Source organism: Perissodus microlepis, chromosome 23, assembly GCF_051167445.1.
Source record: "Perissodus microlepis isolate ML-2025 ecotype Zambia chromosome 23, ASM5116744v1, whole genome shotgun sequence".
NCBI classification, from domain to species: Eukaryota; Metazoa; Chordata; class Actinopteri; order Cichliformes; family Cichlidae; genus Perissodus; species Perissodus microlepis.
In genome coordinates this window covers 5446885-5459251 of record NC_140482.1, presented here as the reverse complement: position 1 = coordinate 5459251, position 12367 = coordinate 5446885, and the positions used below count along the sequence as shown (strand labels likewise).

The 12367-nt window shown below is 41.5% G+C and overlaps 2 protein-coding genes across 3 annotated transcripts; both read right to left on the bottom strand.

The window, feature by feature from the left end:
* Positions 1-232: 232 nt before the first annotated feature.
* Positions 233-4663, bottom strand: LOC146360847 (ras-related and estrogen-regulated growth inhibitor). 2 transcript variants are annotated; one of them, XM_084920366.1, is made up of 7 exons: positions 4609-4663; positions 3464-3520; positions 3201-3274; positions 1767-1905; positions 1391-1484; positions 686-757; positions 233-341 (listed from the first exon to the last, which is right to left on the bottom strand). In XM_084920366.1, the coding sequence occupies exons 1-7, from the start codon at positions 4658-4660 to the stop codon at positions 233-235; spliced, it is 597 nt and encodes a 198-aa protein (XP_084776492.1). In that variant the 5' UTR covers positions 4661-4663. The 2 variants fall into 2 exon arrangements, with proteins under 2 accessions (XP_084776492.1, XP_084776491.1); XM_084920365.1 differs by having other exon boundaries at positions 686-783; positions 1330-1484; positions 1767-1902; positions 4609-4660.
* Positions 4664-5927: 1264 nt separating this feature from the next.
* ndufs1 (NADH:ubiquinone oxidoreductase core subunit S1) lies at positions 5928-12252 on the bottom strand. The gene is made up of 19 exons (XM_084922267.1): positions 12143-12252; positions 11158-11234; positions 10922-11013; positions 10202-10309; positions 9988-10064; positions 9783-9864; positions 9558-9688; positions 8882-9067; positions 8649-8783; positions 8398-8512; positions 8109-8254; positions 7885-8013; positions 7654-7783; positions 7262-7422; positions 7012-7166; positions 6698-6873; positions 6477-6611; positions 6315-6387; positions 5928-6204 (listed from the first exon to the last, which is right to left on the bottom strand). Exons 2-19 carry the CDS (start codon positions 11228-11230, stop codon positions 6113-6115), a joined length of 2196 nt encoding a protein of 731 aa, XP_084778393.1. The 5' UTR covers positions 11231-11234; positions 12143-12252; the 3' UTR covers positions 5928-6112.
* Positions 12253-12367: the final 115 nt, after the last annotated feature.

Below are 12367 nucleotides of genomic sequence, written 5' to 3'. Positions count from 1 at the left end.
CCCAGTAGTATCAAGGCATAACTAATAAAAAGTGTCTGGTGAGTTTATATTTTTTAAATCCTGGTCTCATCACCCATAAATCCAGAAACCCAGACGTTGCATGATAACTCTCAATCTGGATGTGAGATACGGGAGATATCTAACACTAAAAGAACTAAAGTAAAAAACAAACAAACAAACAAACAACCCATTATACACTACATTTTTCCCCATGGGGGTTTGTTTGCTGTTGTCACCACTGCATGGTCTTAGATCTGGTCAGTTTCCTGGTCAGAGCGTGACGAACAGTCAACATGTAGGAGCGACGTTCAGGCAGAGGGCGCTGCTGATCCAACACCAACCTGTGGCACACACACACATACACACACAATCAAACAGCACATGAAAAAGAATCATAAAATCCTCTGGGCTCTAATAGTACACCCAAGAGAGATGTCTAATTATTGTTTTTGCTTTCCAGTATCGTTCAGGAACTTTCCTATCACCATCTATGAGAAAATCTTTTGTACCACCTTTGTTTATTGCAGTGTGACAGGGCGCAGTCCATCAGGAGCAGCACTGACTGTTGTTTTGAGTATATTTAATTAATAAAAATGTTGCATTCATAGTAAAAACACTAAAAAACACGCTTAAAATCTGACTAGCATGGATATCACATGTCTGACAAAACACAGAAGAAACAAACCTGATGAGCTGAAGCACTGCTTCTTCCACTGCTAGGACTGCTTCAGCCACAGACAACTCTCTGAAACCACACCTAAATACACAGAACGAAATCAATGGCTCATTTAGTTAGCATGCAAGGAAATAGTTTTTACTTACTTTATTTAGCACTCAGAATTTGTAGGCACCATATAGTGGAATTCAGGCTGAGCAGAATTGATATCCAATACATACACTACTATACATAAATATTTAATTCTGTAACAAAAATATGAAATTCATTAATAAAATATTGACCATGTAGTCAAAAAAAGCTTGTTTCCATATAATTTATAGTAGACTACATGCTGTGTGCCTCACCATCCCCCCATGTGTACATTATACATGAAGTAAGAGGGTGTAACAGCAGAGGCTCCAGCTCAGAGCACAGCATGAATCAGTCACAGCAAATTTGGCATGGATTAAGTCAGAAACAGCATAAAAGGGGGCACTGGGGTTGCAAAGTGGTTTGCAGATGGACAGCAAAGATGGGCAGGCTAAAACAGCTTCAGCTGGGATTTGCCAGCTGGTTGTGTACAAGAGTATCAGCTTACGATTACAGCCCAGCTTGACTGGACTAACATTATTCTTAATCAATGACAAAGTTATTTTATTATCAAGTATAACAAAGACAAGAAAAGCATTGTACAGTATTACCATGCACATATGAAAACATGAGCACTCAAACCTTAAATCCTTGGCTAGTCTCTGTCCTTCGTCTGTTGTCACCTGCCTGCCGATTTCCAAATCTGCCTTATTGGCGACCAGCACCGCGGGAACCACTGACACACAGACACACAAAGTGAAGTGACAATAAACCATCATGATGACCCTATGGCACGCAGTTTGGAGTCATTCTGTCAGCACACTACTAACAGAAGACAGGGTGGCACAACCAAACGTGGAATCTACGTCCACTCAGTCTGTGAATATGTGGGTGTGTTTATGTGTGTATGTAAAGGTGAAAGAGAGACAGAACAGAGGCCTGATGTTTGTGTGAAGAACAGACTGTTAGTTCAGTTTTCAGCAGCTGTTTTCTCATACAGATCAAAATATCTCCCCACCCAGATTCTGCTTGGTTTGGTCAATGAGCGTCTTGAGTTGTGGGACCTCCAGGAAGCTGAAGCGCTGTGTGACGGAGTACAGCAGCAGGAAACCATCAGCCCAGCGAATGGAAGACTCCAGAGAAGCTACAGAGCTCTCCTAGAGGAGAATATATCATCAAAAAGTTTTCAGATGTATTCATAAACAATAGACATAGCTGGATATGTGTTAACAGGCTAACACTGTCACACTAACATCTACTTCAACATCACCATCTCACATGACAAGCTTGTCTTTGGACAGGGTAAAACATTGGGTTACTTAACGTAATCCCTGGTTCTTTGATAACAGAGTGAGGTGTTTCACTACGCTATGGCGATTCCCATAGTGAAACGAAGTTAGAAAAAGAACCTAGAAACGTCTTGCTATGGGGTGGCCAATACAATACTGGACTCCCTTGCTAATATTTCTTTATTTTTAAAAATTCTGTGTATAGTATTAATAACAAGAAAACACAATCCAAGTCCAATGAGAACGACAAAAGGTGTAAGTACAATCCCTGAAGATTCTTAGACTTCATATACAACAATATGAAATAAACATAAATTTATATACTATGAACATATTATACATACTATATCAGAACAGGAAGAGGTAGAAGTTGAACACTTATCGAGCCCTACTCCTGATCTTTGGAAAGTTAATTAGTATTCTGTGTCCTACCAACACTTAGTCCATGGTTGATGGAATTTAACTGATATGATGTCTTTTTAACTTTCAGCTAGTACTCAGAGCACTTTTACACTCCAAGCTGCATCCACAGGTATTTTTATTTTATCACTCATGCACACCCACAAAGAGGATCTTCAGTATCTTTCCCAAGCACAACATACAGATGCAGGAGCTGGAAACTGAACTACCTACTGGTAGAATTAGGAAACAAGCAAGAAGTGTAATGGGTGTAACAACTGAAACAAATGGCATTACTTGTCCAACTACACTGCAGACTGTGGAGGACCATGAGTGACAAAATGAATGAACTAAACACAACATTAAATAATTAATTTAACATTGAGTAAATTAATTAAAATAGGAAATAAATAAAACATTTTTCTGAAGTTTTAAAAGAAATGAATTGCTATTTAATTAATTAATTACATATTTATAAAATAATTTCAATTTTAATTACTTAATGACACAGTCAATTAATTATTTAATGATGCAATTAGTTAATCTATTTTGGCACTTGTGACCCTCCATACAAAACTTGTTTGCAAATTAGTTAAAAACAGCACCAACAAACCCCCCTCTAAAGTTGACTTTTACGTGGCAGAACAAAAAACATTTGAAAATTTTGCATAATAAATGCTTTGATTTGAAAAACATAACAAATAATTTGGACACAGCAAAAGTGTAGCCTTTTAAAAAAACTACAAATAAAAGCCAATATTTACCTTCCAAGTTAAGTCCAGAATCTCCAGATCGACAGCTTCCTGATCCACCACCCGGCTGCATTTGTAGGTCACCTCTGAAGAACACACACACACACACACACACACACACACACACACACACACACACACACACACACACACACACACACACACACACACACACAGAGAACTGTGTCACTTTCAAAAATCCTGCCAGTGAAGAACTCAGGTAAGTTATGTAATGTTTACTGTCAGCAATGCAAAAATATTTACCCAAGTCTTACCCTTTTTATGGTCGTATTCACCAATAAATCGCTTGGTTATGAAACGAACACACAGCGCTGGAGACACAAAACAGACACAGTGGCTGAAGGCGAGAAGCATATTTCTAACACATTCTGCACAGTCGCACACACACAAAGTTCCTTTTAGTCATTTGAATCTGATCTAAAGCATCCCGTGCTCACGTCATGCCTCCTTATGTGAGTGTTGCCTTCAGAACGACCCTCTTAGTGACTTTATTTAAATAAATGCATAAGTGCTTCCTTTGTGTTTGGGTGGAAAGAGCCCAAAAGGCTCGTGTCTGTTTGACTTTCATGTCTGCTATTTAAGGCCTTGCTGTATTTTAGCAGGATGCATTAAAAGGTTAAACACGCTTGTTTAAACCATCACTTGAGCCTTTACACCTGTAAAAACACTGAGTTTACTTTCAGGCATGCTGCCCACCACTGTCACAATCAAATCCCTGCATGCAGGCTTTGTCGACATTGTGCATAGATGTTTTGTTCCCTGAAATTTACTCTGGTCCTTCTAATATGAAGGAAATTAATGGAATTTGATGTGTGAGCCTTTAAACCATTGACAAAGTGCCGACAGCTAAATCTGGCATTGCTAGTTTTGTAGTTTGCTATTCGCATTAGTCATTATACTGTAAGAATGTATGATAATTTTTACTCATCACACGTCTTATGTTTCCTCAGTTATTTTCGTAGGAATATGTGTAATATTAAAATGTTATGGGTGTGTTGTAATGTCTCTATAACTGTGCCATGAATCTGTCTTCTCAGTGCATGAAAGCAGCTGAGCTCATAGTCGAGCGCACAAACATTTGAAATGAAAAGCAACAAGTTTGTCTATTACACTCAACTGAAGACGAGCTATTTTTAGAGCTGGACAAAAGTAGCAGACCTGTATGACATTCAAAACATAGCAGTGGAGGTGATGGAGGTACATGTCAGTGCTATGAAAGATAAACACTCTAGGTTTTCCATTTTTAGCAAAAACCTTTAAACCGTGGCTCGCAGTTAACCCTAAACTTAACCTCTTTCATGCACTGATGAGATGTTATCTGATTCAGAACTTAAAAAGCACGTCCCCCTCTCTGCGTGCCTGTGGTTTTCAGCTGCTTTGTGCTTTGTCTCCAGCTTACCTGTTTTCCCAGTGTTCTGAGCTCCCAGAATGAGAAGTTTAACTGGAACCATTTTCCTGTTGTAGCCAAAATTAGTCCAGCGTGTGCCCTGCTGTTTGTCCCCGATTGATGCCCTGCAGGGAAGAGCAGAGGAGGCCGAGCCAGCTTTGGGAGACAAAACAAAAGTAAATATCAAATAATAAAAACTGCACACAGTCTCAAAGAACTGAGAAAGAGCACGGACAATGAAGCCAGAAACTGAATAGAAAACTTACTACTGCAATAGTACTGACCATAAAGTGAAAATAAACTCCAGATATGGGGAGTAGTAAAAAAAAATAAATGAACTCGCTGCTTGGTCTTAGACACTGAGCAGACAGAGAGTGGAGAGATGAGACTGTCTCCTCTTCTCTCCTATGTCCCCCCCCCCCCCCCCCTCTCTTAGGGAACTGCATATGACAGGAGCCATTTGTCTGTGGGAATGGCGTCCAACTCCGAGCACACATCCTATTTTGGATCCATTGAGAACAAACACACAGGCACTCCTTTAACTACTTAATCACATCAAAAGCTCACCTCTATCTACAGCAGTTCTTTGACACCAGATATTGACCCAGAGTCCAGAATGATCTCAAGCCTCACTATAATAACTTTGAGACTCAGGTGAGTGCCTCTGAGTGCACATACTTCAATTTCAGAATGTCAACTGGGCCGAGAGCGTATTTTGGAGCTCAAGTGTTTCTTAGAGTTTATTTTTCTGTCTGTTTTAGAATGAATATTAAAAAACTTTTAAACAGCTACATTTCAGAAGGAAGATGTGAAACCCATTGTGCTTTTCTTTACCTTCTGACATGCAGATATACTGCTTCAATGCTGGATGCTCATATAAAACATGAAGTCACTCTGTGAGTCAAAAGCTCAGGCTTCACATATTGTTTTGTGCACTTGGATCTACATGCCATAGAGATAGGACGTCCTTATATGGTCATCTCAGTCACAGCACCTGCAGTCTTTTGTTTGTGAGGGGCAGCCAGTCAGAAGAAAGGAAGGGAGAGGAGCTAAAACTTGTTTCCAACAGTGAATCAAGTGAGTGTAAATAAGGATTATTTTAAACTCAGAACATGCAGAGCTCCTACAGGAGTCCAAATTCTGACTTATTACTTCATTTCTAGAGTCTAGTAATATAATACATATTTTAAAAAACATACATTGCAAAAATAAAGTGAAGAATATGAGGACTTGTTTGATTTTAAAGCATTTGGAAGGCGTCATAAGTGATATCATTTGAATGTTATTAAAATGATGCAATGGAGAAAAAAAAATACACCTTAAAACTGGAGTAAAGACATTTTTAGGATTTTATTTATATTTTGTATGTTTCTCAGATTTATTCCACAAAGCTGGTTCTCAGCGGCGAAAACGATTCAACAGTATACACAAGCATTGAGGGCGACTTCAAGACACAAAGTTCAGAGATGTGTGTTGCTTCAGAGGAAAAAGGCAGAGCTGTCGTCATATCAAGTGTTCAGCAAACAGATGGCTCGTCGACGGCGGCGGCTCCTTCTGTGACGGCTTTGACGCACTTCGCCATTGTTTGGGACGCCCTGCTGATGGAGTCTGAAGACAGAAAGAAGCAGCACAGATTATGATACATATTTGCTTGTACATTATTTTGAGAAAAAAAACCAGCTATTATATATACTAAAAAAATAAGTAAACAAACGTACCTGTCATGTAGAAGTCCTTTACTGTAAGCTGAGGCGGCACCAGAGGAGCTGCTAAGAGCTCCTGGTTCACAGTCTGAGAGGAACAGAGTGAGGAGATAAACAGCTGAATTAAGTTGTCAGGTAAATCAGAGGCAGACCAACTAACTGTGAGTGTTTCTGTACCATAGCGAGCTCATTGGCTTGTTTAAAGTAGTTCGCCTCCTCTACATCGTCGTAACGGACCAGGTTAGGAGAGACTTCGGCTAGCCTGGATCGGATCTCATCTAAGGAGTCGTAGGGCAGCGTTACACCCGTCAGCTGTAAACGCACAGAGACGTTAAGATGACTGGTTTCGTGTTAATAGTGAACATAAGTACGGAATACTCAAAACACTTCCTGCTTACTTCAGACAAAGCTCTGATGATCTTCCAGTCCTCTCTGGCGACTCCAGGAGCAGTGACGGCTATCTTGGTGTGCTGGCTCCTGCCTTCAGTGTTGACATAAGTGCCGTTTTTCTCCGTGTATGCAGCACTGGGTAGGATGATGTCTGCCATTGGTGCTCCTACGTCACCGTGATGACCTGAAGGGGTTGCAAATTGATGTTCATTCATGTCCCCAGATTAGCAGCATTTGGTTTGTCAAATCTGTGTGTGTGTGTGTGTGTGTGTGTGTGTGTGTGTGTGTGTGTGTGTGTGTGTGTGTGTGTGTGTGTGTATACCCTGGTAGATGATGAGGCTGTCTTTGGGCAGGTCAGCTCTGCTGATGCAGCCCGCATCAGCTCCCAGCAGGAAAAGCACTTTAGGTGGATTCTTCCTGATGGCGTCCACTCCGGCCTTGTAGCCTAGATCGAGGGCAGCCACTTGACTCGCCACCCTGCTCTCACACACACACAGACACACACACACAGTATGAGCATCTACTGTATCTCATTGCATTAGGGTTACTTGAAATCAGCTGCTTAGCTGTACCTGTGCAGGACGCTAAGGACTTTCCAGCTGTCCTCCACTCCGCTGCTGGCTCGGGCGTTCTGAGCAATGGTGGAGACGGCGCTCAAAATTGCAACTCCATCTTCTCTCTGCAGAGCGCTGCTGCCCACAACCACAACTGGACGCTTGGCAGCTGAAAGGACCTGCCAGGAGAGAATGGAAAAAAAGATATTCAGTCTGGAAATGACTGCCCCTGCCTGAGCCTGGTTCTGCTGGAGGTTTCTTCCTGTTAAAAGGGAGTTTTTCCTTCCCACTGTCTTCTAGCGCTCACTCATAGCGGGCAATCTGATTGTCGGAGTTCATTCTCTATATATTCAAGTGTTTAAGACCATTTACCATTTTGAATCTCACTGGACGACGTGCGTGTCCATTACCTTGCAGAAAGCATGTGTGCCATTGGCCAGCTGCTTCAGGACTGAAGTGTCTTCTCCTAGGTGATCATACGTGTAACTCAGGTCAACCTTGTGGCCCACCGTGGCAATCTGCAGCTCATTATGGAGCCAGCTGACGGAGTGAGACGATAACAATTACCAAACTTTTTAAAAAAACAAACAACTTAAAACTTAGACTTAAATAACAAACCGTTAACTGTGATATGTGTTTACCTCTTGCGGATTCTGGCATTGAACAGTGGGGCTTCATAGCGAGGGTTCGTTCCCACGAGGAGCAGCAGGTCACAGTCCTCAATGCCAGCAATGCGAGAGTTTAGCAGGTAGTTGGAACGCAGGTCAGTTCTGCAGAAAGCAAAAAAAGAAGTAAAAAATAACACTGTCAGCTAATAAAGCCATGTATTTTAGCACCCAAGGGATGATGGGAGGCTCTTCCTTACCCTGCACCTGCCATGGGGAACAGCTCCTCAGTGCACAGGTTTTCTGAGTTGAGTCTGTTGAGGAGATCTTTGAGGGCGACCAGAGCTTCAGCGTCCGCCATCCCTCCCACAATGGCTGCCACCTCACTCCCCTGCACGCTCTGCAGCTGCACAAACACAAACATTTATGCATGACGACAGCCCCAAACTTCCTGACTACAAACAACAACAAACCTTAAAGTTTCCCAGAATTTATTTATGATTAATTTAATTACCAAGCAAGAGCCAATAAAGAAGCAAAAGCACTTACTGCTCCAGCAACACGAGTGAGAGCGTCCTCCCAGGTGGTCGGGGTCAGCTGACCTGATTCATCCTTCACCATTGGTTGGGTCAGCCTCTGCCTCTTCAACCCATCATATGCAAACCTGCAGATACAGTTTAGTTCAGATACAGTGAAATATATATATATATATATATATATATATTAAAAAAAAAACAACACACCCAACTGTTTTAAAGATGATTATAAAGTGTGAGACTTTATTTCCAGTTCTGTATTACCTGGTCTTATCAGAAATCCATTCCTCATTGATGTCATCGTGGAGCCTGGGCAGTATCCTCATCACCTCGCCTCCACGTGTGCTCACAACAATATTGCTACCGACAGCGTCCAACACATCGATTGACTCGGTTTTCCTGCAAAGACGGCGGAACAACATGACGTAAAACTGCTCCGGGAAGTTCAAGAGAACTCGTGTTAAATAAATACAATCGAGCATCAGACCCTTTCCTACCTAGTCTCCCACGGTCTTGCAGTGAAGGCGTAGGGCTTGGAGGTGAGCGCCCCCACAGGACAGATATCGATAACGTTGCCCGACAGCTCCGACATGAACATCTTCTCCACGTACGTCCCGATCTGCAAGTCGTTTCCTCTTCCTGTCGTTCCCAGGTCTTCAACGCCGGCAATCTCGCTTGCAAAACTACAAACACACGCAGGCAGGGCAAGCTGTTTGAATATCCACCTCCATGCAAATGTTACAGGTCCATCAAAGCATGAACTGGTTTTAATCACTGTACATCAAAACTTTCAACACTGCTTTTAGTTATTTATTCACCCTTTAGAATCAGAATCAGAATCAGAATACTTTATTGATCCCTGGGGGAAATTATCAATAAAGTATTCTGATTCTGATTTATTACAGAAGTTCAATATTTTCTTTAATTACTGTGACCTTTCCCTCTTGAAGCACACATTGATGTCTAGCACTGTGCATGTATGTGTGCGTTTTAGATGAATAAGTGTGTTATCGGTCTTTATTATGTCCTCATGTTCGGTTTCTAGGTAGTTTAAAACACAATTATAAAGGAATTGTGGACCTTCCATGAATGTAACGTGTCTTTTGCCACATTACATCGCTGTTAATGCCACATTATTACATTATTCGTGACTGACGTGTACATGACACTCACCGGACGCAGCGCGTGCACTGGATGCAGCGGGTCATGATGGTTTTAATGAGAGGCCCGATGTTTTTGTCCTCCACTGCTCTCTTTCCTTCTGAGAAGCGGCTGCGGTCTGAACCGAACTGCATGGACTGATCCTGAGAAAAGAGGAGAAAAAGACGGGAAAAAAGCTGATCCTTTGATCTAAATGCGCTCATGAGAATAACTTAAATTACACTTCTGCAAGGTTACCTGCAGGTCACACTCTCCTCCCTGATCACAAATAGGGCAGTCCAGTGGGTGGTTGGCCAACAGGAACTCCATTACTCCCTCTCTGATGAGACACAAACACATGAATACACGCCTTTAGTTTTCCTTAGTTTGACTTGATGTTTTCAAAGTGTGCCCAAAGTTTGAATAACATTAAGCTAGAACCAGAGACCGCTACAGTTTTTACCTGGCTTTTCGTGTTTTCTCTGAGTTGGTGAGGATGTTCCAGCCTTTCATGACGGGCATGGCGCAGGCTGCTACTGGCTGAGGGCACATGACACAACACGCATACATTACAAATAAATTACTAATCATTTACGCTGAGATTGGTCCCAAAGCATCTTAAACTCAGTCTCAGCTAAAATCCTTTTCATCAAGTATAAACAGGAGCCTGACGTTACCTTTGGTGCTTTCTCAATCTCCACCAGACACATGCGGCAGTTTCCTGCCACAGAGAGGCGCTCGTGGTAACAGAACCTGGGGATTTGAACCCCGACCTTCTCACAGGCCTAGCCAGGAAAAGAAACAAGACAGTTTGGTTAATATACGTGATGTGAAATTACAATCCAGGCTTTGGCGAATAGATTGCCAGGTATTTTACGTTTTCTTGCTAATTTTGTGATCTGCCTTCTTTAGAATTAAAATGTGAAAATGACTAACAGATGAGTCAAAGCTTTGCTAAAATATGCACATTCCTATTGCACTAATATTCCTTTATAAAACAGGAAAGTGACTAAATGTCAGTTGATCTGTCCTTAGTGGTTACTGCCCAGTTGACTGGTGCTTGAAGGAATCATAAATCCAGACTGCGTGGTGTTATTTCACAGTGTTTGAAAACTAGGCCAAAACTTAATCCAGAGATTAGCTAGCTACCTAAAACTGACCCATTTGTTCATCACCCCTATCCTCGCTACTCTACACTGGCTACCTGTTAGATACAGAATTAGTGTATTTGAGCCCATTTTTGAATATGAAGCTCAGATTCACTTTGATTCACATTGATGCACGAAATTACTGTCATGAAAACACAGATACCACAAAGTACTACACAGCATGAGCTGGCAACACTAGGTGACATCTACAGCAGCTTGCAGTAAAATTGTGTACTGAAGCTTTCGTACCTGCAGCACAGTAGTTCCAGGCTCCACCTCCACTGGTTTCCCATCCACAAATACCTCCACCATGTTGCTGGCTGCACGCACTGGGGTACGCACTTGAAGTGCATGCACATAGAAAGAAAAGATCCTACTCAATCAACAGGCACGTTTTTATGCCTGTTACATGCATACAGTAGGTGCTATATTTAGAAACTTGCATTAACTGCTATGTAATCTCTACTCTAACTCACAGACCATACCTGGGTTGGAAGAAGCCAGGCTGCCCTTGGCAGCTCCAGCTAGAGCCCGGCCAACGGTCGGCAGTCGCAACATGACTCTGTGAGAGAAAACATATGAGCGCTACTCAATGTGCTAATGCTGAAGTCATCATAATTACTTAAAGTGTACACAAGTGTTTGCAAAGGAGAAAGCAAGCATAATTGCCAGATCTTTACTTTTGTTTTCATAACACAATCACTACAGTGCAGAAAAACGACAGTGCACTAAAGGGCTCTGCTGTTGCCACTTTTGTCCCCATCTATATTCTGAAAATGCTGGTGACCAATAAAATAAACTTTGCAAAATCATGTCGCTCACAAGGCAAGTTACAGTGTCCTACATCTGTAATACACCTGAGGTCCTCAGCAGTGGCGTCGTGTACGTAATTAATTAGATATTTGCAGCGATACAAGTTTGTAATACAAGTTTCCTACTTTATTACAAACTGTACAAACTCTCCTCACGAGACTTTCTTTTTCATAGGGTGGACAAATTACTACATAATCACATTTTACACATTAAATATAGGATTTATTACATGGTTGTTATGTTGGATTCAGTAAGTCTAGTTTAGGTGACAAACTCCTACTCCTGAGCCACGGTACCCAGTGCTTCTGGGCTTTGCAGCTGTCAACAATAACAAGTGTTATGGCCGTGATTTCAGTGTTCAGCATTTTAACAAAATAATGCAGAGAAATGAAGAATTTACAAATAATATTGAGACAACAAAACATCAAACAGCACAGCACAACGGCTTTAAATAATACTCTGCTTATGTGGATGTGCTAATGAGCTGCGGGCTAACAGTGACAGCTAACAGTATTACTCAAGGACACAGAGACGCTGCATGTTCGTAGAGGGTAACTGAAGTTATAAGCTAAAATATTTCATTTTTCGTTTCCTTCCATTTAATTACACATATATGTCGATGCGTTCATCTATGCATCACATTTGTTTGGTTCTTACCTTTCGCTATTTGGCCTTCTTGACCAGAACAGCGGTGATCTTAGTTATACCACCAATTGAAACGGCTATGGCGTTAGCGGAAATAGCAGGATGTCGTGTTTCCGCTTGAATACGAGGTCACACTTTTCACAATAAAAGTCTTAAATTCGTTCAAACACTAATATTCAGCATAAATTGCAGTTTTTATTTACAGTCTGTAGCTTCAATGTAGCAACAAAATGTCCC